Here is a 22,673-nt window from a genome sequence, read left to right on the forward strand (position 1 = left end):
TCCTACCATAACCCCCCCGGAAAGTGAATGGGTCATGCATTTGTCACAGGACGACCTATACAGCACTGACACTTTTAACATGTTAATAAGCCACGCTGAAACAGGTAATTGTCCAACTCCGAGCCCTAAGAAGTACACGGGGCGTGAAAGAGCAGCAGCAGCCGAGGGAAACTGAAGAAAAGCGCACAGCGACGGCACGACTTCATCGTATTTGGCTCAACTTAATAAGCCAAATGGAATATTAACCCCTATCATCAAAACCCACGGCTGGTCTCGGCCTCTTTGATTTTTCGAGTTTCGGAGAGTGGCTCTGCCTGTCCTCCTACACAGTCACAAGAACAGCAGCAGGGCAGTGCTGCACATACTGGACATATGGTAACAATCGTTGCTGGCTTGAGGGCGAGTCGTTTAAACAGTCCGAGAAAATGCAGCTCGTTAAATATTCCACTACAGAGCAGCTTTGGCAACCCGTATTTAAGGGGTTGTGCAAAAAAAAAAAACCTTTCCTCTCTACACGGCACCACATATCGCAACACTGTGTATTTAAGCGGCCTGTGGTAAAATAAGGGGAAATGACGCCACGAGACAGAAACAAGGTTTAACGATAAAAATGAGAGATAAAACATACTTGCAAGATAGTAAACTAAAATATGAAATAACGTGCTTCAGTGTCAAACCTAGTGTCCATTCCTTTTATTCTTATTTTTTTAAAACAAAGTACAGCGACAAAGTGCACAAAGCAAATTACAAATCTACTTACGGTCAAGTTTTTTTACAAAAACCCCAGTAACAATAATAAAAAAAATCGATTATTAAACAATATTTTAATGATACGTTTTGTTTTTTGTCATGACTCCATCATGCAACATACTTACAACCTTCAGGCATCCCGTGCCGTGGTAACTTTCCTAAAGCAACTGATACAATACTGAGCTGATATTTGACAGTTGTTTGGTCGTAGCGTTTCATATAAACACGCTTATTTCTTTAAAAAAAATCCAAAGTGCTACAAAAATGTCCTTTTACAAAACAGGAAGAATACAAACTTACAGTACAACACCGCCAGAGGTAAAAATAGCAGTGTGGACAAATCTCGATTTATACGTAACTAAATGTAGGGAAGAAACAACGGGTGTGTACAGTTTGGTCAATTTCTTTTAATGATGTTAAAAAAGACGTCGTTTATTTTAATTCTGAGATTCCGATGAAGTCACTGCTTATCAGAGGCTTCAGTCCCAGAGCTAAATGTGCGTCATTATTTCAGAAAAATATAGATCAAAAATAGCCGACAATACGAATTACGAAAAGCGATGCATTTCCCGTCCAGTTGAATAACCTCACTTGAATGTATTCACCACAGAAATACAGTGCGCGTTGCATCGTAGACATGGTCTGTCCAATAACAAAGGAGATAGTATACGGAGTTGTGAAGAGTTTTTTTTTTCTGTTAGGTATGAATTGGAATCGGAATTAAACTGGACCGTCTGTCCGCGTCCCTCAGGTCTGACAAGGGGAGCCGGATTATACAGGCAGCTCTTCAGCATCCCAGCCAATCCGATTTAATATCCCCGATTTTCACAATCTTAAGGTTCCGGTCGTCCAGTTTGAGATAGTACCCATCTTTGAAGAAGTAGCTGTATCCTAGGGAAGAAAATAGAAAGACACAATTGTTTTGTTTTGTTTTTTCCTCACAAGAGAGAAACAAGCGAGGTCCAAATTAATTCAGGGCACTTTGCCACAGTAAATCTCTACACGCGTTGAGCACTGTGTATCACGAGGAGCCACCACAGGGTGTAAATTATTATGTTTTTAGATATTTTCATGTAGTTCATTACATCGTACTATTTCACAGTTCTTTCGCTAGTTTGTACAATAATAGGCGATTATTAAATCTTGGGTGAAATTAGGATGAAGGCAGCGCTAAAATGTGCTTACTGGGTAATAAGACTCCCATCAAACATTACCAGAGAAGCCGTTCCTGCCGAGAATGTTTCTAGCTGGTTAATTAGCAGGTAGACACAGGCAGCTTTGTAAAAGAGCACAGACACGCTCTATTAAATGCTGTTTTCTCTGGATGTAAAAAAAGCTGTATGGACAAGTATATGTGGGTAGGTGTGACAGTGTGGGTGGGGGAGGGGGTTGGTGGGTGAAAACTCAGCAAGGAAAACGCATTTAGAGGACATCAGTGACGTCAGAGAGAACTTGATGTTATTACTGGGATTTTTCGCTTTTTTTTTTCCTTCTCTTGCAAAGAGCAAACACTGGAAAGTGACTTCAGAGTTATCTTCAAGCTGATGTTGTTTTAGCAGGCCTGGTGCCAGACATAAGCAGGGGTTGGCTGCCTCCTCCTTAACCACCAGGAATGCTCTGTCTCCAGTCAGCCTCCGAGCAGACAACAGCAAACCAGCATCTAAATGCAGCCCTTATTAAGGAGTTAGCCTGCCCTATGAGCTTACCATCTCCATTAAAATGGAAAGCAGCATCTAAACTGTCTGGGATTCCATTCCAGGCGTCAGCAATCAGCTTGGGGAAGCCTGGGTCCATTTTCTTTTTCGCTTCGTTGTACCTGCAGGAGACGATAATGTTCCGGATGGGTTTGAAAACAGATGGTTAGAAAACAAATCCACAAATTGCTAAAACACTAAGCATCTCTCAAACTAGCAGAATTCGTGCCAGACTTGTTTTCCCATTTATGAACCATGGGACACGACTGAAAACTACGGGGAAGGGCACTTATAATCGTGAGCAGGGGGGGGGCGTGTCTTTACCCCAAGGGTTGTGGGAGTGTGGAACAAACTGTCCGGCCATGTGGTTGAAGCCAGCAATTTGGCTTCCTACAAGAAGCAGCTGGATGAGATCACTGGACCGATGAACTGCTGGCTACCAAACAGGATAAATAGGCCTCCTCTCATTTGTAACCATTCTTATTTCCTTAAGTCACACCCCCTGTGCCATAACAACTTGCACAATTATCTGAAAGGACTGCAATTGAGGGACTGATCTGAAAATGCTCAACAAATGGAAGTGGGTCTGCTGGAGAAGGTGGTGGAGCAGCAGCCTTTTAGATCTCCACTGTGGCGCATGAGGTTTATAGTGATACTGGCTAACTCGTGAGAGAAGACTGCAGGAAAAGAGCGTAGTGAGTCCCTTCTGTGTAAATCTGACATTGCACTGCAGCACTCCCCTTGTCCACAACTGCCAACATATGAATCTGAAAGATGCTGCAAGAGTGTACAGAGCTAATAAACATCACCTCCAGAACTTATCGCCAGCGAAGATGTAGGTTTTCTTGTTTTTGTTGAAGGAGAAAGCAGCATCCACACGAGGCAGGTCAGCAGGCAGTCCCAGAGTGGCGATTTTCTTGGGGTACCCTTTCTCCAGCGTGCTGGCTGAATACACCCACAACTCATTACCTGGCACAGGAAACACAGAAGAGCATCAGAAGAGCTGCACTGTACCTCACAGTCCTCTCCTCTCACCTTCATGGTGCAGGCTCTGTTTCTCTCCTGGGTTTGAGGGACGGCCCTCTGGAGACGGATGGACGCTGGCTCTCTCTTTGATCTAAATCCTGCGGCTGCCTGATTATCCCCTCCGGAGTGATCTCTTGCATCACCTGCCTACAGCCCAGCGGGTTCTGAGATGTGAGGTAAGACTTCTTTGCAGTTCTGGAAACACCTGGGCTTCAGCTGGCACTGCCGGAGTGCACGGCTCACCTGACCCAGTACACCATGTGCCCGCTCAATGGTTTCTTACTGGAGCCTCCCTGGTCCCCTGCCGTATCCCAGTCAATCGACCTTTCCCCCAGCGAGACCGCATGCTGTACCTGCAAAGAACACGGACTTCTCCTCCAGCGGGTTCTCGTACACGGCGTCGAATTTCTCTGGCAGCTCTGTCCAAAAAGTGGCCACAAGAGTGGGTCCCTTGGGCTTAGACCTGGGGTTGCTTGATCTCCATAGGAATCTGCGGACAACGGCGAAACAACAAGACATCAGTGCAGATCTACAATGGGCTGATTCATCGGCACATCTGTTTCTCATTACAGCTGGACGCCCGGATGCCAGCAGTGCTAGCTTGTGCTTGCCTGAATGGGGAATGTGCAAGAATGTGAGACAATACCACTTCTCTTGTTCCCTTCAGGTGACCTACATTTCGAGTCATCATAGTACATATATCCATAGCAGTAAAAGGCACGCTCTATATGGACAGGCTTGGGAACCTACTAAACTGTCAGAAAGCAAAGGCAGGGGCATGTGGGAGGGCCGCCAAACCCCATTAAAATGAATGCAGAGAATTCCTGACTCAACACCTGGAATTTTGGATTCTTAAGGAGGTTATGAATATGCCATGCACAAAAAGTTCAAATCACTTAGTTAGATCCACTTCATTTTCTAAGTTTGTTTCTGGTATAACAGTGGCAGGAATGCTATCAATAAGCCACTGTGTCCAGGTTACCCATTCCTGACATACAGACTGAGAACAGTAGTCTCCAATTGCTGCCCCGAGGAGGGCAAATTCAAACAGCTGATGTTTCCATGTCAATCTCAAGTGGAATCTGGACAGGGTTAAGATCCCTGCACTGGAAAAACAAGCCGGCGCCTCAGGGGCAGGTGAGAGGCTGCGTGGTGAAACAGCTAGGCCACCCTGTGGGGCTCACCATCAGAGACCTGCTCTGGGCACTACAGCTGCTCATAAGCAATGACTATACTAACAAAATTACAGTAAGGTGTGACAAATTCACAGGACAGTACTGCAATCTGTCCAGTTCTTTGACTAAAGTGCACCATGCCAACCTCAGAAGTATTGACAGAGTTAAACCAGTGGATAGAGAACTGAAAATAGGCTGCACATTTTTCTGCAAAGGATTGTGGGACCATGGAACCAGCTACTCTGTTGTGCTATTGAAGGTGACATCCTAGCTTCTTAATAAAACCAGATAACATTTTTGGATCAAATAGCTACTAACAAACCAGCTGAATGGGCTCCTTTGTAACCATAATGTAATATTAGTTAACTGTTCTTATGCTTTACAGCAGGAGTGGGGAACGTCCGGCGAAATCATTTGGTCTGGCCCTGCCAAGGCAACCGCAGGCGTAGAGCTGGGCGATAATTCGATAACGATAATTAGCGCGATATAATTTTCCTCTATATAATTTTAACAAAAGTTCGATATATATTTTTATGCTTTGCGCATGCACACAAAATACTGCGCGAGTCCGCGTGTGTGTTGCAGACCGAGCAGCTAACAGATTTGTTTAATGTTTCTGCTGTTTGGCAAGTGTTCTTAAAATAAAGAGTTGTTTAATTTACCAATTAACTGTCTGGTTTCTTCAACTTTCACTCAGGAGAAAAAATCTGCCTTTAAACTTGAAAGAAATAATGATTTGACATTTATCGGGATAATTATCGATATTGACCAATATGAAAATTTTTATCGTGATATCGTGATAACATGACGGGACAGACATGCATGCTTCTCGTCAGCTGCACACAGCCCGTCTGCCTGTATTGCAGTGACTCAGAGGACAGTCAGTGCCAGGCAGGCTGGGAGTGTATACGTTGCGAAAGTGTTAACACACTGTGTTTTACGAACTGCGGGATGAAGTCAAGCAGTTCATGGAGATGAAGGGAAAACCTGTCAGGGAACTCAATGATAGCAAGTGGCTGTTTGATCGACTGCGCTCCAGACTGCCCGACGCAAACCTGGAAAAGCAGTTGCAAGTAGCAACATCATCAATACCAGCTAACATCACACGCCTCACCAAAGAGAGGCAGTTCTAGCCATCACATTAGGGGTGAGTTAATTAAATGTTTGACCAAATATAGCAGGCTAATTTTAAATTGATAATATCGTATGGCCCGCGAATGATGTTATAAATATCCAAATGGCCCTTGGCAGAAAAAAGGCTCCCCACCCCTGCTTTACAGTAATTGCTTTAGTATAATTCCCCCTGCGGCACATTAATCAAAGGGAGTTTCTCCATATGAAAGGTAACTTAATTGATTCTTTAAATGTGCTTTGATGGGGTAAAAGATGCTGTGAACTGATCTGCACTTAAGCAAGACTGCTGAGGGTCTTTGGGAGCACACGTAACAAGAAAAGAAAATCCCATCAGAGTTCAGCCAAGGTGGAAGGACAGCTGAACACAGCTGTATCTGAGAATTCATGCTCCGTGAAATACAGCTGTTTTAATGTGTGTAACAAAAGGCAAAGTTCCAGATCTTTAACACCATCTTATGTATCTTGGAATCTGGTTGGTCATATTTGTGGCTACTGTGTGCAGTTGCTTTGTGCAAGCAAAGCACTCTCATTCTCTCTCACTCTTTTTCACTCTTACCCTGCGACCAGGAGCAATGACCATCTAGCCAGGGCCTCCTCCCATGTTGTGAGTGTTGAGCCCTGGCTCTGCCTTCCTCAGTTACAGCAGACAGCCCTGTCTCAGAGCACTGTCTCTTAGCATCACTAAAACATCTGGTTCAATCTGGTGCAAAAAGGAGCAGTTGGAAATTGCTGAATGCTGGAGTCATTCAGGATGTGAAACTGAATATCTGAATAAACAGACTTGTTGGCGACAGTGTTTCATGGACACTATGTTTTTTTTTAATCAAACAGTTTTTGAAGCAATGCATTTTATTCTTCAAATGCAATTAAAAAAAAATGCCAAAATTCAGCTGTGTTGGTGGGACACCCACCCCCAGCAATATTTTAACCGAAAGAACTAATTGTAAAAATAAGACAGAAATCACACTGTTCATGCCTCTCCACAGGACAGAACACACAGGAGGGGATTACACATTAAAGTTTAATAAGAGCAAAATCGATCCCGTGTTCGGTGTATCTATCAGCTTTACGAGAGACTCACAGAGCACATGCCTTAAGGAAAGATAAATCAGAGAATCATGTCAAGGAGCTGCTGTATAGCCTTTGATATTTTTTTTTCTTGAGAGAGACTCATTCAAAGCTGACCCAACAACAGCTGTGTGCAATCACCAGAGTGCTCTGTGGAAGAGAGGCATGCATCGAGAAATCAACAATGTTTTACAATTCTGGCTTTGATGTAGACAACCAGGCTGTGTATGCTCAGAATATGAAGTTGTATGTGTTCCACTACACTTCAAGGCCAAATGCTCACTATTTAAAGAGGCTGAATAGGTGCCAAAAATCAAGTCCCAAAAATCCCATCGTTAACTAAAAGCTGTGAAGTTTTGCTCCAGAATTTGACAAAGAAACTTTGAGCAGGGGGAAGGAGAAATTTCACCGATAAATCAGACTCATTCAAGTTGTGGATTTAAAACAGCAAAGATGTTAGAGAAATGATTGTGTTTTCTGTGTCTTAATACAGACACAGGCTTTCTGCAAAACAGAAAAAATAGTGAGAAATCCAAATAAACCATAAAGCAAAACAGATCAACAAAAGCCTTTCCTCCAAGCATTCTCTCATCAGTCTTGAAATTTTTGTTTTTCTTACACAAGGATGCTATTTTAACAGGTGGCACCAGTGGGTGGTACATTCGCCTTCCAACCTACACAAGCAAAAGTTTCTTTTTGAAATCGAATCAGAGGGGCACTGCATCGGTAAAGCTTTGCTCCAATTTGTGTGTGTGACAGAGAAAAATTTAGAAAAGGCCAAACTCTGAAGTTAAAAAATAATTCACAAACAGGAAAAACATTTTTCTTTGCATATGGCACAAGTCTCATTGCATTAGTGAATGCTTATTTCTCCTTACTGCTTGTATTGCTTGCTAAATACCAAATAAAGAAAATTTTAAAAGAATGTCTCAGAAGTCCAGCTGTTATAGGAAACGTTTACACACTGCTGATGGCCTTACCACCAGGGAATGCAATGTATTGTCTTGAGTTTATACTGTATTAGATCATTCTTAATGTGAGTTAGTGGTGTATTCTTCAAACACTCGACAAACTGCACAGGATTTTCTACACTTTTTCAGTTCTTTTCCGAGAGGTTGATTAGTGTTCCACTACAGCAGAGACCATAATGTCAAACGCTCATTATTTAATGAGGCTGGAAGAAGTGTTTCAGAATAGGTGCCAAAGATTTTCAAAATATTTTGAATTCTATTCTGACTGCTTGCTTGGTATACTAAGTGCAAAAATAGATTTAATGGCAAGAACTGTTGGTATCAGCAGGAATTTCAACATTGGGTACTGCTGTAGGTTAGTGGGTAGGAGATCTGTATGACAATATGCACAAGGCACCATAGCCTTCTATAGTCTATAGCCTGCTCTGTACTTTTGCCATTAGGCAGCTCTCAGCAATATAAAATGTGATTGCGTTCATAACTCCTTTAAAGAATGAATTAAATCAGTGCAGCCATTCCAGTATCTTGGAAGACAGCACTTGGAAGCCTTAAGCCCAATTTTATCAATTGCTGCCCTTTTCTCTGCATCACCACATCACAGTATTAAAGACCTGATACTTTGAAGATCCTCAAAAGATATGGTAAGCAATTTAGAAACTGTTACCTGTCCTTGAAGAAGAACATCTCTCCCCTGAGCTGAGAAACTGCATCAAAGAGAATGTCCTCCTGACACAGGTCCATTGGAGTGACTGGTCCCTGAGTAGGAGGCAGAGGCTTGTCTGTTGGGACTCCTGCGTCACAGAGTACAGGTGTTTACTAATGTTTAATAGCAACTTAATGTTCACAACTGCACTGCAAGACATTGCACTACTAGACCAATATCACTATTAAATGTCCATTGTAACGTTTTACTTGTTCTTACAAATGGCAAGTCAAAAGAGAAGAGAATGATATATGAAATGATTGACTGATAATTAATAATTAAGTGATAATTAAGAAATCTAGGTCAACGAATGCCCAGTACAAGCCAGAGAATGTCAAGATGTTCCGTGTAAATGTCATGTAGCTGCATGCAATACTGATCTACCGTAGAGCTCCTGAATGCCTTTGATGTCATCGTTGGACAGCTTGAAGTTCTTGGTGTATGTGTAGATTGGGGCCATCAATGCCCCTGGATCCTGTGAGTGTTCCAGGCCTAAGGCATGTCCAAACTCATGGGCAGCAACCAGGAAAAGGCTGTAACCTGTAGCCACACAAAAAGGGAATAAGAGGACTCCCTTACTTCCCACAATGTATGCCAAACAGCTGCTTTTGTACTTCAATACAATTAAAATGCAATACAGCAAGAGGTCCTCGCCACTTGATAAGACTACACAGACGCACACCAGATCATTCACGTGCATTGTTCATGTTACACATAACATCACAATCACCTCGCACAAACTAGTGGCTATCTAATAAAGTTAACATCTCCATTCTGCACTGAGATGCGTCTCCTAGGGAGCTGCCAGGGGCAGACGGACTCCACCTTGATCAGGACAGAAGCCCCACTTGCGGTCGTCGTCATAGCTACTGCTGGTGGCACACCACATCTTCCCATCGTTGCGTCCAGAGCTGGTGCAGGACTCGTACTTGTCACCCAGGAAGGTGAAGGGGAAAACACAGGGAGAGCCTTCTGCATTCCCTCCCACTGTCGACATAGCTGGAAGGAAGCAGAGGGATGATCTGAGTGACACATGTAACGGACACGGGGGAAGGAAGAAAGCAGAAAAAGAGACACACCAACTTGATTATGTGCACATTTGGTCTAGAAAACTACATCTCCCATAATTCAGCAGGGCAGCAGAGTTCTGGCACAGCAACACAGTGCAGGACAGCTTGTTCAAGGAACATAGTGGAAGAACTAAGTCATTATTAGTCAAGAACAGGCCTGTGAGAGCCAGACTGACAGTATAAATCTGAAAAATCTGCTGCAATAAGCTGATTCCTAAGGTGCTTTCTTGAAGAACAAAGTAGAAGCGACTGTCTCCAGCCAACTTCACAGTCACTAGATCTGGACTCCAGCATGTTTCTCACTTTTCACTGGCATTCTCCGGGAGTGTGTTTGTAATTGTAACTACTGGCCAGCCAGAAAATGTTCCAAATAAGATGTTTTTTTAAGCATGTCATGTTACAAAATTAAATAAGTCTAAAAACACATCGCAACGATTACAAACTGAGGCATTCAGAAGGAGAATATCTACAGATGAGACCGAGGTGTAGCTTGATTTAAAAATAAAAATCAATAAAAAGAAAGAATTCTAATAATAATAATCATATGCATGGTGGGATATATGTGGGTTTCAAAGACACTAACTTTGAAACTTCGTTAAGTGGGTCTTTACATCCACCCACTTAAACATAAATGGGTTAGCTTACAGCATTACTTTCTTATACTAACCCTGAGCATTATTATTCTTGGCAGAATCCTTTCCCTCCTTCGAGTTAAACCTAACGTATTTCCTACTGCAATAAAAACAGCCTGCCTGCATTTTATTCAGCACTCAGAAATGGGCAACTGTCAGCTCTCAGGGCATCACTCTCGGAGCAACACTGGAGCAAGACTTGCATTCTCAGTCAATTCAAAACAGATGACTGCTGCAGCCTCATTGCTTTTGTTACCCAATACTACATATTGGCCCAAAACAGCCAGGCCGATGGGGTGGAAAATATGAAAAGCCAGTACAGCTATAAACGTTTCCCAATTCTTCAAATGTTTTAAAGCAAGCCTTGAAGACGTCCTTCTCAAGGACGTTCGGAGGAAAGCGTTGAGGCTTTATCTACAAAGACGCCGTGGCAGGGATAGGATTTACGTGGCACCCACGGTATGAAACACTGACTCAACTGATCCAGAAAAGAAAGGAAAGGAAAAAGCAGCATCAATGAACAGACATCAATGTTGGTATTTATTAAAAAACTGACTACTATAATTAGGTCCTAGAGTTTGCTAAGGAGCAGCCTGTTTGGCTAAACAGGCCTACCAGTAACTGCTGTGCTTGTGCTTTTTTTCTTTATTAGAGCACACAAAACGCAGAGTAAATCCCTTAAATTAGAATGAGCCAGATAAAAGAACGCAGGCAGCGAACGCGCACTTTCGGGCTGTGGTCCTGTTGAAATGCTCACCGGTTTCGGGGCAGAACCCGTAGGTCTTGTCGCGGTCGTAGTCCTCGGTGGTGGCGCACCAGCGGTAGCCGTCCTCCCGGCCCACTGTGGTGCAGGCCTCGTACTTCTGGCCCTGGAAGGTGAAGGGGAGCTTGCAGGGAGCCCCTTCCCCGTTGCCGCCCAGCGTGAACAGCACTGCAGGGGGAAAGCACACGGTGAGCCCACAGCCCCCTCGCCTACCGCCGCCTCCGAAACGAGAAAGACAACAAGCAGACGGGGGTAATCCCACTTAAGAGCTACTTTGCCTCTCACGAATGGTTGAGTAAAATATGAAAAGCCACATTGGAACAAAAACAAACAAACACATTGGAACGGGCAATTTGTGAATTCCCCTCGACCAATCAGGCCTGTGAGCTCTCGCATATAGTTCTCTTGCTTATTGCCATATTTTGTGTGCATTTTTGTTTTCATAAATTGTAAGTCAGTCTTAGTCCTAAGCTCTTTTCAGTCACAGTTATGAACCCCTGTGTTTTGTATGCTGTCAGAATGGACCTTTTTTTCTAAACATCTTCCTTTGGTATTTAGATTTTTAGTGTTTTTTTTTTAAATAGCAGTCTAGCAGACACGATTCCGAAGATCTGTAGCTGTCTGCCTGGATTTGTAGCTGCTTGGATGCTGTAGTTCTGTAACCCACAGGGGACCAAATGCGGGATATTATTTCTGTCACATTAAAGTCAACTATCTGTGAAATATAGTTTTTAAACAGGAGTTACAAGGCTCCCCTTCTCCTGTTAATGTTAATACAAGGAAGACTGGGAGCTTATGTTGGCCTATCAGGTCCCCAAATTCTTACAACTGAATTGTCAGAAACACTAAAGTGTTGGATTCAGCAATACAAGTTTACCATTCTGTGACCCCCACACTCCCCCCACTACCACCACCATCACTATTATCCTTTCAGGAAATGCCTGTGGTTGTGCAAGCAAAAAAAAAAAAAACATATCGCAAAACATTCATGACTTTGTTTTCAAGCTGAAGGCAAAATTCTGGCTTTGATCGTTCCTCAGGAAGAAAACAGAGCGTTAGTCACTCTCCTCGCTGCTCGCTGCTCTGTCAGCTGTGCAGACAGGAAGCTCCAGATTGTCTGGCTGCGCCGTCTGAATTCTAACACAACACTCGGCTCAGTACAGAACACAGCTCTGGACACAGGCAAGGTTGTCACGCTGGCTCATGTTTCGAGATTCGGGTTTTGTTCTTCAACTGCTGTGCCTCATTCCGCAGGATCTGAATAAACCAATGAAATGAGTTCTTCCTGTTTTTTTTTCTTTCTTTCAGAAGCCTAAAAGAAATGTTGCCTTCTTTGGAAGAATCCCACACAGGAGTCTCCCATCTATAATGTCAATATAAAAGTTGTTTTTTTGTTGGGATTTCAGATGGAGATTCTGTCTTGGCACGAACCGCCGCCGAATGAGCTTCAGCAGCTTCTTAACTGTCTTTGCAAATGGAGCTGAAAAGCCTGTTAAGGGCTACAGCTGTTTAACAGAGAAAGTCACGGGTTCAGAGTGTTTATTAAACGACAGCTTTGTTCAAGGAAAGGCCCCGCAGTGCCCGCTCATGGCTGAATATAAGTGCAGTAACATGCTGATTTAACTGAAGTTTCATGTGAACAAAAGTTCTGAAATTACTGGACAGTTTTGTTAGATCTACAAGACATGCAGCCGCAAATACATCAGACTGCTCCTATTTCTGAGGGTGATGCACTCTAAGTCCGAGGTCTCCAATCCTGGTCCCGAAAAGCCCATTAAATCAGTTTATACCGACGTGGAAGAATAAAATTATAATCAATGAAGCAAGGAAATTGTAACAGTGATTAAACTAAAGTTAATTTGGTACATAAATCTGTATGTTCTTCAATCAAAGACCAGAGGTCCTGAATTCAATAAAGTACTTGCAAGTGTTAACAATCTTTAGAAACAAATGATTTAAGGTTGCCCGTGAGTCTTACTGGATTTGGGCTGCACCAGGTTTATAGATCTCTGCTTTGATGTAGTCCTACATCAGACGCCAGGCGGGACTCACGTTCATGAGGGCAGAAGCCATACTTTCCGTCCTCATCAAAGTTGTAGGTCGTGGAGCACCAGAGGAAGCCATCATCTCGCCCCTCAGAGGTGCAGGTGGAGTACTCCTTCCCCATGAACAGGAATGGGAACTTGCAGAACTCCCCTTCGGCATTCCCGTACTTGACCTTCACCACTGCAGGTTTCACAACCCAGCGAGTCGGGGAGAGAGAAACAGAGATGACGAGAGTGCTGTGATATCTGACTTTCGGGCTCTGATCAGCTTCATCAGAGGCATTTCATTGAGTTGGAGAACTGAGCTTGGGCTGCGTACAGTAAATTGCTGTTTATATTTGTAAACCATTCACTGAAGTTGGCAGACAGTGTTTTTCAAGGAGCAAAGGTAACTTTTCACTGCAGATGTACTGTAAAAGTTGATAAAGTTAGTAAATGTTAAGGGTGCCCTTCTTCAAGGATATATAAGGCAGCCCTCCAACACAAGGAGATGAAGTATGACTGCTGTACAATACAGTACCTCTTCATATCCCGTGATCATGGAGCATAAATGCCACAATGCGAAGGGAAAAAGAGCTTAGCGCCATCCAGAACCTTTCAAGGTTTTTGTCTCATTTTTGGAGAAACAAGTTTTTTTCAAACAGCCAGATCTCACCCAGAGAACCCGTCTCTCTATCAAAACTGCCAAATCGGGGAGACAGCTACCCTTTGGGACGCATGGTGACACCGAAACACATGTTAAAACATGGCACATGTTAACGTGACCGTGACCAGCACCTTGTCCCTCCCCCAGGGTCCACTGCTCGTCGTCATCGAAGTGGGAGTCGCCCCCGATGCCAGGGCCTGGAGCGAAGGCGTGAGCCAGCAGCCCATCCTTCCCATCAAACGGGTAGCCGTCGCCATGCTCTGCAAACAGCACAGGGCCCGCGCGTCATTCACACTGGCATCCCAGCAGCTCCGGCCCTTCAGAGTGGCTGCAGGATCTTTTAACGCATGCATTCATTTACCAAGAAATTATACATTTAACACTATAAATAATAAAATACAAAATAAGTCATAAAACAAGCATTTATTTAGGAATAAGCCATATGCCAACATCTGATATGAAAATGCAAATGTAGGGTGGCTCAAACTAACGTGCAAAGAGTTTCAGAGATTTTATGGGTGACTGACCCGTTGCTGTGTTGGGAAGATAATGTTCAGCAGGAAGTAAACAATGTTCACTTTTTTAAAAAGAGAATTGCACAGCTGGCAGATAAGCACTTCTTTTTCTTCCTGTTCTTTGAGCTGAATTACTGACCGAATTAAGCTCACCCTGGGTCTGATGAGGTCTGACATATCACATAAATGTGTTTGCTTTGTGAACAGTTGACCGACAGCTGTCCATGTCTGTACAGTTTCATTATTTCTATACTAACCACAATCTGCATCAATCTTATTCATTCTCTGATAGGAAACCAACCAGACCCCAGCAACACAGCATGCAAATGATACAAAATGACCTCATCCGCAGCAGCAAGGGTCTACTGACGATAACCTTCCGTGGGTCACATTCTTAAATATGCCCCAAACCCCTCTTCTTAACGTTTCATTCAGATGTGGAGCTGGCTTTCACAAACACGTGTAGAAAATGGAACAATACCCCAGCGCCCAAAATTGATCATTATGTCCGCTTCTCCGTCCATGATGCGGTTGAATTGGAGGGGGGTGAAGTCACTCCACACTTTGAAGGCGCGGGCAAAGGCATCGTCTATGGTTTCCTCGTCCAGATCTGGAGTGTGACCTAAGATTCTAGGGGGTTAATGGTGGGGGGGTGGGGGGAGGGAGAAAAAAAAGAAATTGAAATCTCCAGCAGGCACTTTCTTGCAAGACTGCGATGATTTCATGACTTCATAGGGGGAGAATTCCCACTGGAGAAGGGGATGCATTTGTGTAATACAAACTGTCAGAAAACCAAAAACAAAGTCTTCACCTGACTCAAACGACACTGGAAAGGAACAGGCAAGAGAATATTCACTTGTAGAGATATGTTTAGGTGGTTCTTATGTTTAACATGAACAGTTTAAGTAATGGCACCCAATAACACCAGGTGCGGAGACTGTGGACAGTTAACGACTTTCAGAGTGGTGCACTTAGCTGAAGAGAAACTGCTGGATTAGATGTGAGGTTAATTCTGATTTCCCCTTTAGGGATGTGGCCATATGAAGTTTTTATCAGCACACTATATATTAAGTGACTGTTTGTAAAACTGCTACTAACCAGGCTGTTTCACCACCCCAGCTGGCTGTGTGCTGAGTGCCGAGCTGCAGGCGATGCTGGTAAAGAGCACAGGAAACAGTCTGGCTGCAGCCTCTGATTCAGTCCTGCGTGAGCAACTCTGCACACAATGCCAGCACTGCCCTGTCTCCACGTGTCAATGTCTTTGGGCTTTGGGCTCACTTAATTCTCAGCTGCTTTGGAAACCAAGCCAGAAGGAATCCACTCTGGCCACAGACTGGACAACAAAACACACGTCCCGCCCTGGGAGGCCCGTGTGGTTACATGTCCAATGAGGAAAGCAGGACACGGCACACTGTAGTGTCTATTGGCAACAGCAGCTGTGGAGGCAGTAGAAGTGTTGACTGTTCAAGCAGGAAGTACAGTCGGGCTGTAGAGTTCTGCTGCCACGCTAAACTAGGGAACGATACTTTGCCAGATTCATGTGAAGGGTTCAGAGCTAACTGAACTTCAGCTCGGCAAGCAAGGGTGGTTTTCACTGTTTAAGGGAACTCAGTCTGGGGGCCAGAAGGCAGTACTGTCCTCCACCTCCTTCCTTGTGAGTCTTAGACCCAGTCCAGGAGCTTGGACAGCCCGGGGGTCCCCTACCTGTATGTGACGGTGTTCTTCTCCCACTTGGGCCTGCGGGGGAAGAAGTTGTAATTGGCTACGTCCGGGACTCCGCAGCGAGGCTTCTTCATGACCTCCAGAGTTTTCTGATCGATCTCCCCGGTCTCGGGCAGGGCAAAAAACTTCTGCATCTTCTTCAGCGTGTCTTTGAGGACCATGAGGTTGCACCGGTCTTTGGGGCATCCATAGAACTTGTTCAGATAGTGCTTTAAGGGAAGAAGAACTTGTTGGCCCTGGTGCACTTTGGATAATGGAGAACCAACACCCCCCCACCCTCCACTCCGTGTTCACTCTGGTGTGAGTGTTTGCTATGGCACACCTCCTGTAAGGCTTGCCAACACTGCATTACTGCTTCATTATAAGAATTCCGTTTTACGGAAAATCTGGACGTCCCTTACATTACGCACAGCTGGCTGTCGTACCCGATGCTCGTCACTCAGGCTCAGCCCGTGCTCGGCACAGATTAGACCTCTTGCCTCAAACAGCTTTCCGACCTCACTCGCCTCTCAGTAGAAATCGCAGTCAACTCTTTTCCTCGTGTTTTTTTTTTCCTCTCTTCCCTTTTCAAACTATAGAAGCCTTGATCCGAGAGCTTTAACATAACGAGCTATTTTTGAAGCCTGCGCGTTTTCGGAAAGCATAATTTAAAAGACTAGCTTAGAAAACAACCATAACTTTCTGTACATTTCATTACAGAGATGAAGTATTTAAAATACAGAGATTCACAGGGAGCTGACTGGAAAAATGTCATTTTGTCACTCCCCACTTGGTAAAAGTACTACTTATTAAGCATTTATTTAAACTGATTTAAGGGTTAAATCGTATTAGAAAAGATAGGATTGCATTATTCGTTTCAAACAGTTCACGTCTGGGATTTAATCTAGAATTGCATAAATGATAAAAACGCCAGGATTCTGTTCAGTTTTGTCCAAGGAAACTTACCAGCGCAACTTCTTTGTCCGTTTTCGGGCTCGTGTCATCCCCAGGGAACTTGATAATTGGCGAAGGCGCAGCTGAAGTTTGTTGAAAGGCGATGAACAGGGAAAAAAGCACCAAAAGGAGACAGTTTCTGTTACTGAGGGGGGTCCCGCGCCTCATGTTTGCCTGTCCGCGACTCTGACCGTGTCTGGGGTGCTGGTCTGCTCCGCAGTGCGCTCCGGGCGACGGTCTTTTCGGGTTCTGCAGTTGTATTTTTCGCCCTTTCTCCTTATCTGCTCATCCTGCGTTATTGCGAGATTTGACCCAATTCTGCTTGCATTAGCAGTTTTTTTTCCCCGCTGTGCAAGCTTTGACAAAGTATGCCCTCACTGCGCAGTCTCCAGTTCCCAGAAAATTTTGGGGAATGAAATCGGAGACGCGGCCACCAGGGACGGGAGATTTGGGAATGCAGACCAGCCGTGGCCAAGAAAAGTGCCTATCTGAGGAAAACCAGGCTGCACTGCAGCGCATCCAGCGCACGACCGCGGCTGTTGACCGCCGAAAAATGACTTCAGAAACAGGACGTTTCTCCAACTACAAAAAGGCAAGAATACAGAGCAAAGCGATGTCTTTCTAGACGATTTAGGGTGAGCATATGACTTGATTAAGGAGCCCCAAACAAAAACGGCGGAAATTTTAATTGTGACCCCTCCCACACACATCAGTAACTACTTTTACTATCCTGTCAAATAATAAACATATCATAGACCGCCTTCATGATTCGTTTGAATGGAGATTTTTTCGGGCCGCAGTGATTCACTGACAACGCGTAACCACCAGCAGCCTTATTTTTAAAGAAAACGTCAGGCGGTGTTCTGGGATATGTAGTCGTGAAACTTCGGGTTCGACTCGGCCTGTGGTCTTGGAATACAGTTTCATTCGCCCTACAATATAATTAATTAAACATTCAGAGCACTTACTAGTAGATGTCTCAGGAAGAGTTGTGTAGGCACTTGGAAACAAAGAGAAATGTCTGTAAAAATAAACAAAGACCCAGCTATGAAGTAAAATTGGGAATCGGGACAGTTTGATTAGGAATAACAGAAGAGCATAACTAGTTTCCGCAGACGTTTCTCTCAGTTTTTTTGCGGCAGTTGTTTCTGTTTGTTTTACTGCTGTCCGCGTTATGAAACTCACACCAGGCCGGTAGGATTGAGTACTGATGTCTGAACACGGAATGCTGCTGCGTTTCTACGAGGAGTGGGCAACTCAAATGTTGAAACAGAGCGTCTCTAAACACCGTTCTTATTAGATTTCTTCCCCAGAGCTCCCCAGTAATTTTCCCCTGGTATAGTCTTCAGTGTTTCTGCTTGCTGTTGATGGAGAGCCTGTTGTCATGGAGAAAAACTAAGCTTCTTTCTTCCAAAAATGTGTTACTGATTGAATTTTGGCTTCAGGCGTTGAAGTGGATCAGATTTCAGCGTGGACGTAGCGGGCTCGGTTTTTCTGCACCGTACTTTTTTTTTCCTAATTCGTTTTTTGTTCTGATTTTTTTTCAGTTTACTTAGTGTTGCGCAAAGTTTAAAATCTATATTGCTTACACTGATGTAGCACTTTCTGGACACTCCACTCAAAGCGCTTTACCGGTAATGGGCACTCCCCTCCACCACCACCACCAATGTGCAGCATCCACTAACACGATCCTGACCGCCGACATCGGCACCAATATTGAAAACAACCAATTAACTGTTTAGTCTCATATCAGGTAGTCATCTCCAGTGATAGTCTGGTGAGCCCATTATGAAATGGCTTAATTGGCATCTGTTAGCAAGCTTGACAGAAGCAGTTAGCCGCGTATTGTTTTTTTTCATCAAAATTTGGGACAATTGTCACCCGCCCTTTCTAAAATAAATAAGTACGTTTTTGTACTGTGGCATTTCAAAATATAATTAGGATCTGGGCTTGGTGATGTCCTGATGATCAAAAGCTAAAACTTAAAACTGGAGGAAAATATTTTAAAGTGCAGATGTGCCATCTGGCGGCCTTATGGCATCATTACCAGCGAAATCTCAGCAGCTGCATAACGACAGCTTAGGTGAGGAGCTGCGTCAGCATGCGTAGGCGGCAAAGGAACAAGTAACAGGTTTATTCCATGGTCCACGGCCGAAACGTTGTGTTTTCTTTCTTCTCCTTTCAGAATGGAATAAACCTATTACTTGTTCCTTTGCAGCTAACGACAACTTAGTGTGACTACTAAGTTAAACGGCAACTACTAGACAACTACTGTACTAAACGACAACTTAGAGTTTTCAACAAAAGCTTAAAGATACTCCACTTTAAGTGCTTTACAGGTACTGGGGACTCTCCTCCACCACCACCAGTGTGCAGCCCCACCTGAATGATGCAATGGCAGCCAGAGTGCACCAGTACACTCACTACACACCAGCTATCAGTGGGGAGGAGAACAGAGTGATGAAGCCAGTTCAGAGATGGGGATTATTAGGAGGCCATGATTGGTAAGGACCAGGGGGAAATTTGGCCAGGACACTGGGGTAACACCCCTACTCTTTTCCAGAAACACCCTGGGAATTTTAATGACCACAGAGAGTCAGGACGTTAGTTTAATGTCTCATCTGAAGGACGGCACCTCTTTTACAGTATGGTGTCCCTGTCACTATACTGGGGCATTAGAACCCACACAGACTGCAGGGTGAGCGCCCCCTGCTGGCCCCACCAACACCTCTTCCAGCAGCAACCTTAGTTTTTTCCCAGGAGGTCTCCCATCCAGGTACCGACCAGGCTCACACCTGGGCTGCCAGTGGTGAGTTGCAAGGTGATATGGCTGCTGAGATGAGCTGCTTTCGAGAAAAGGCTGGAAGAGATCTTCAATTGAATTAACTACTATCTACTGAATCGGTTAGGTCATGGTTAGGTATCTTGTTTTTAACCTTCCTTGGGGCCTTAACCCCTGCTGCTCCAGGGGTGCTGTATAAATGGCTGACCCTGCGCTCTGACCCAAAGCTTCTCTCCCTGTCTGTGTGTCTCATGAAGAGCAAGCTGGGGTCTGCGAAAAGACAAATTCCTAATGCAAGAAATTGAATATGGCTAATAAAGTGATCTTATCTTATGTTTTTATCCACCCATCCATTTTCGAACCCCTTCTTCATTCAGGCTTGTGGGCGAGCCAGACACTGTCTTGGCAAGCAATGAGCACAAGCCCGAGTACACCCTGGACACACACACACACACACACACACACACACACACACACACACACACACACACACACACACACACACACACACACACACACACACACACACACACTCCAGGGCCAGTTTTCCCAGTAGTCGATTAACCTACCAGTGTGTCTGGACTGTGGGTGGAAACTGGAGCACCTCGAGCAAGCCCACACGAACAAGGGGAGAACATGCAAACTCCACACAGACAGCATCCTAGATATTGAACCCAGAGCCGCAGCACTGCAAGGCAGCAATGTTGGCCACTTTGCCGCCATAACAGCTTTATGTCTTTATGCTCCACAGTAATTGCTTTAGTATAATCCCCACCGCACTGGGCTGATCAAATAGAGCTTCTTCACCTGAAAGCTGATTTAATCAATTCTTTAAATGTCTAATATGCTCACAGAACATCCCAAAAATGAGGTATTATCCAGCTGTGGTGAGAGTTACAGGGCAAATGCCAGAAAATAAGTCAATAGATTCAGAAAGTGAATGCTGGAAATAAACTCTGATCAAGAGAGCTAGCCAGATCTAACACACTGCCCTCCTGTGGTAGAATATGACATTTACTGTTGTATTTACTGTTCAGTTTATGAATCTATTGAGGTAGAAAAAAAATCAGATTGGACTCCCCTTGTCTTCTTTTTCTTTTATTATGGAGGATTAATCTTGATAAAATATTGATGTGAGCTTTTAATTAGAAAAGCATGGAAATAAGAAAGAATTGGAAGATGAATGACTGCAACACAAGATTGTGCAGTATCTCTCAAAGACCTAATTCCCAATCTGACTTAGAGAACAGTTAATTTTTTATAGCAGGCTGTTGCAACTTCAAAATAAATGTAATATCTATTTGACTATAATATCCTAGACTTGTCACTGCAGAGAATAGCTTTATTTCATGCTGTGATACATGCTGTTGTTTCCTTCAACTGACACAGAACAATCTTTCTTGATTTTAGAGAGCAGCTAGGCCAGCTGCAGATTAAATGTACATCTATACTTTCATTTAAAATTGAAAATGTTAGAATGTATAAAGTTGATTCCCGCTAAGTGAATGTCTGTGTGGGTATGAATGTAAATTTACAGAGAACAGACATAAAGAGATTGAAATGGTAAACTTTGATTTGCATGTAAATTGTTCCTTTATTCTGTTTTGCTGACTGCCTGGAATCTTTTAGATAGGCTTGACTTACATGCTCTGGAGTGTGTGTGCTTCTGTCTGTGTGTGACTCTGCTTCTAGCCAGCTTCTCGCAGTTAAACCCAGACCTACTCTGCAGTCATTGTCCAAGAGCTTTGACTGGTCAGCCCTTAGATGCCCATCCACACCTGGATTTTACAAGCTCAGTCTAATCACTGTCTGCAAACCCCTCTTCCCCACTACACTATACCCTTCTGTTTTGCTCTTGCCTGCAGTTTGAAGTGCTCCATTCACAGGACGATTGAGCACTGATGGGTGACCATGTATCCCAGCTCTGCCTGGTCCTGTACTGTGTAGTGATCGCACAGTGGGGAGATAGGAGAGGCTTGATACCCAGGCGAATGGTCTGGTCTCCAGTGCTTTGATGGGTATTTTCCCTAGGGTATGATGGGTATTTTTGGGAATGCTGGGAACAGCACTGGATGTTGTTTCTCCTTTTCTCTGCCCATCCATTGCGAGTGAGATGCAGCCTGGTTTATCAAGCTGTGGCACACAGGACAGCCTGCGGAGTTAAACCACCATTTCAGAGAACATTACCAGATCATCAGCTGTAAAATTACACAAGTATTAGCAATGGGGGGAAAGAATGAAAATAAGGACAAACCAGGCTAATACTGCATAATGACGCCACCCAGTGTCTGCTGCTTCACTCTCTAGCAGGGCTGGATTCAGGACGCTGAGTCCCTGGGAATGCTATGTAAATCACAGCAGGTCTCCTATATGAGTGCAATATGTTCAGTAGAAACGGTGCAAAAGCACAGCAGGTGTGAGTGTTTAAACTCTGGAGTGACATGCCATGAGCCGCGCCACCTGCAAGGGGAGATAGAGTGTGTTAGCACAGCGACAGCCAAAGCAAAGCATCATTTATGGTAATTAGCCATTATGTCGTACAGTTTTTTAATGCCAGCAGGTTTAACAAGAAGTGTGCAATAACGCATGACAGAAAATACAGAATGGAAATTGCTAAAGAAAGACGGGCTGCATTATCTCCACTAATAAATCATTTAAAAAATTAACTTACATTTCCTAAGTAGTTTGTTACCAGTTGGCATGATGCATATTATATCACCCTTCACTAATGTAATGATAAAATATTGAACATAAATCCATTATCTTTAGCATATTTTATTTATTAGTGCATTAGGAATCTGGGCAAACACAACATTAGCTGTACATTGTAATTCGTGGTACAATACTAGATTGTGGTGTATCTTATTTCTCTGAAGTGACAGAGAAAGAGAAGAGGCAGCAGACGATTTTAGCTTTGGAAGCACAAGTTTTGAGTGACATTTGCATAAGAATGCTGCCCCAAAACAAGATTAGCCGAATTATTTGTTATTTATGTTTTTGGATTTCTTTTAATGTCAGGTTGTAAACACAGATGAAATAACTAG

At 43.9% G+C, this 22,673-nt stretch overlaps 1 protein-coding gene and 1 long non-coding RNA gene across 2 annotated transcripts in view; one reads left to right on the forward strand and one right to left on the reverse strand.

Annotated features, from left to right (window-relative positions):
- Positions 1-678: 678 nt before the first annotated feature.
- mmp2 (matrix metallopeptidase 2) lies at positions 679-17,162 on the reverse strand. The gene is made up of 13 exons (XM_088614392.1): positions 16,860-17,162; positions 15,897-16,123; positions 14,674-14,822; positions 13,809-13,937; positions 13,039-13,212; positions 10,981-11,154; positions 9,347-9,520; positions 8,906-9,061; positions 8,483-8,609; positions 3,824-3,960; positions 3,254-3,413; positions 2,457-2,566; positions 679-1,641 (listed from the first exon to the last, which is right to left on the reverse strand). Exons 1-13 carry the CDS (start codon positions 17,013-17,015, stop codon positions 1,538-1,540), a joined length of 1,977 nt encoding a protein of 658 aa, XP_088470518.1. The 5' UTR covers positions 17,016-17,162; the 3' UTR covers positions 679-1,537.
- Positions 17,163-17,285: 123 nt separating this feature from the next.
- Positions 17,286-22,673, forward strand: part of LOC148644598 (uncharacterized) — a 50,020-nt gene continuing 44,632 nt past the window's right edge. Inside the window, exon 1 of the long non-coding RNA XR_015928756.1 lies at positions 17,286-17,439. This is a non-coding gene — a long non-coding RNA (uncharacterized LOC148644598). The remainder of the gene's footprint in view (positions 17,440-22,673) is intronic.

The sequence above is a fragment of the Lepisosteus platostomus genome, chromosome 20 (assembly GCF_059453375.1).
Source record: "Lepisosteus platostomus isolate fLepPlt1 chromosome 20, fLepPlt1.hap1, whole genome shotgun sequence".
NCBI classification, from domain to species: Eukaryota; Metazoa; Chordata; class Actinopteri; order Semionotiformes; family Lepisosteidae; genus Lepisosteus; species Lepisosteus platostomus.

What these genes read in the sequence shown, in the direction of transcription:
- mmp2 (XM_088614392.1), bottom strand. Translation starts at nt 17,015, where the DNA reads ATGAGGCGCGGGACCCCCCTCAGTAACAGAAACTGTCTCCTTTTGGTG. An exon ending in AAGAACACCGTCACATACAG is followed by an intron (nt 14,823 to 15,896) that starts GTAGGGGACCCC and finishes TTAACCCCCTAG; the next exon opens with AATCTTAGGTCACACTCCAG. An exon ending in AGGCATTCAGGAGCTCTACG is followed by an intron (nt 8,610 to 8,905) that starts GTAGATCAGTAT and finishes TCTGTGACGCAG; the next exon opens with GAGTCCCAACAGACAAGCCT.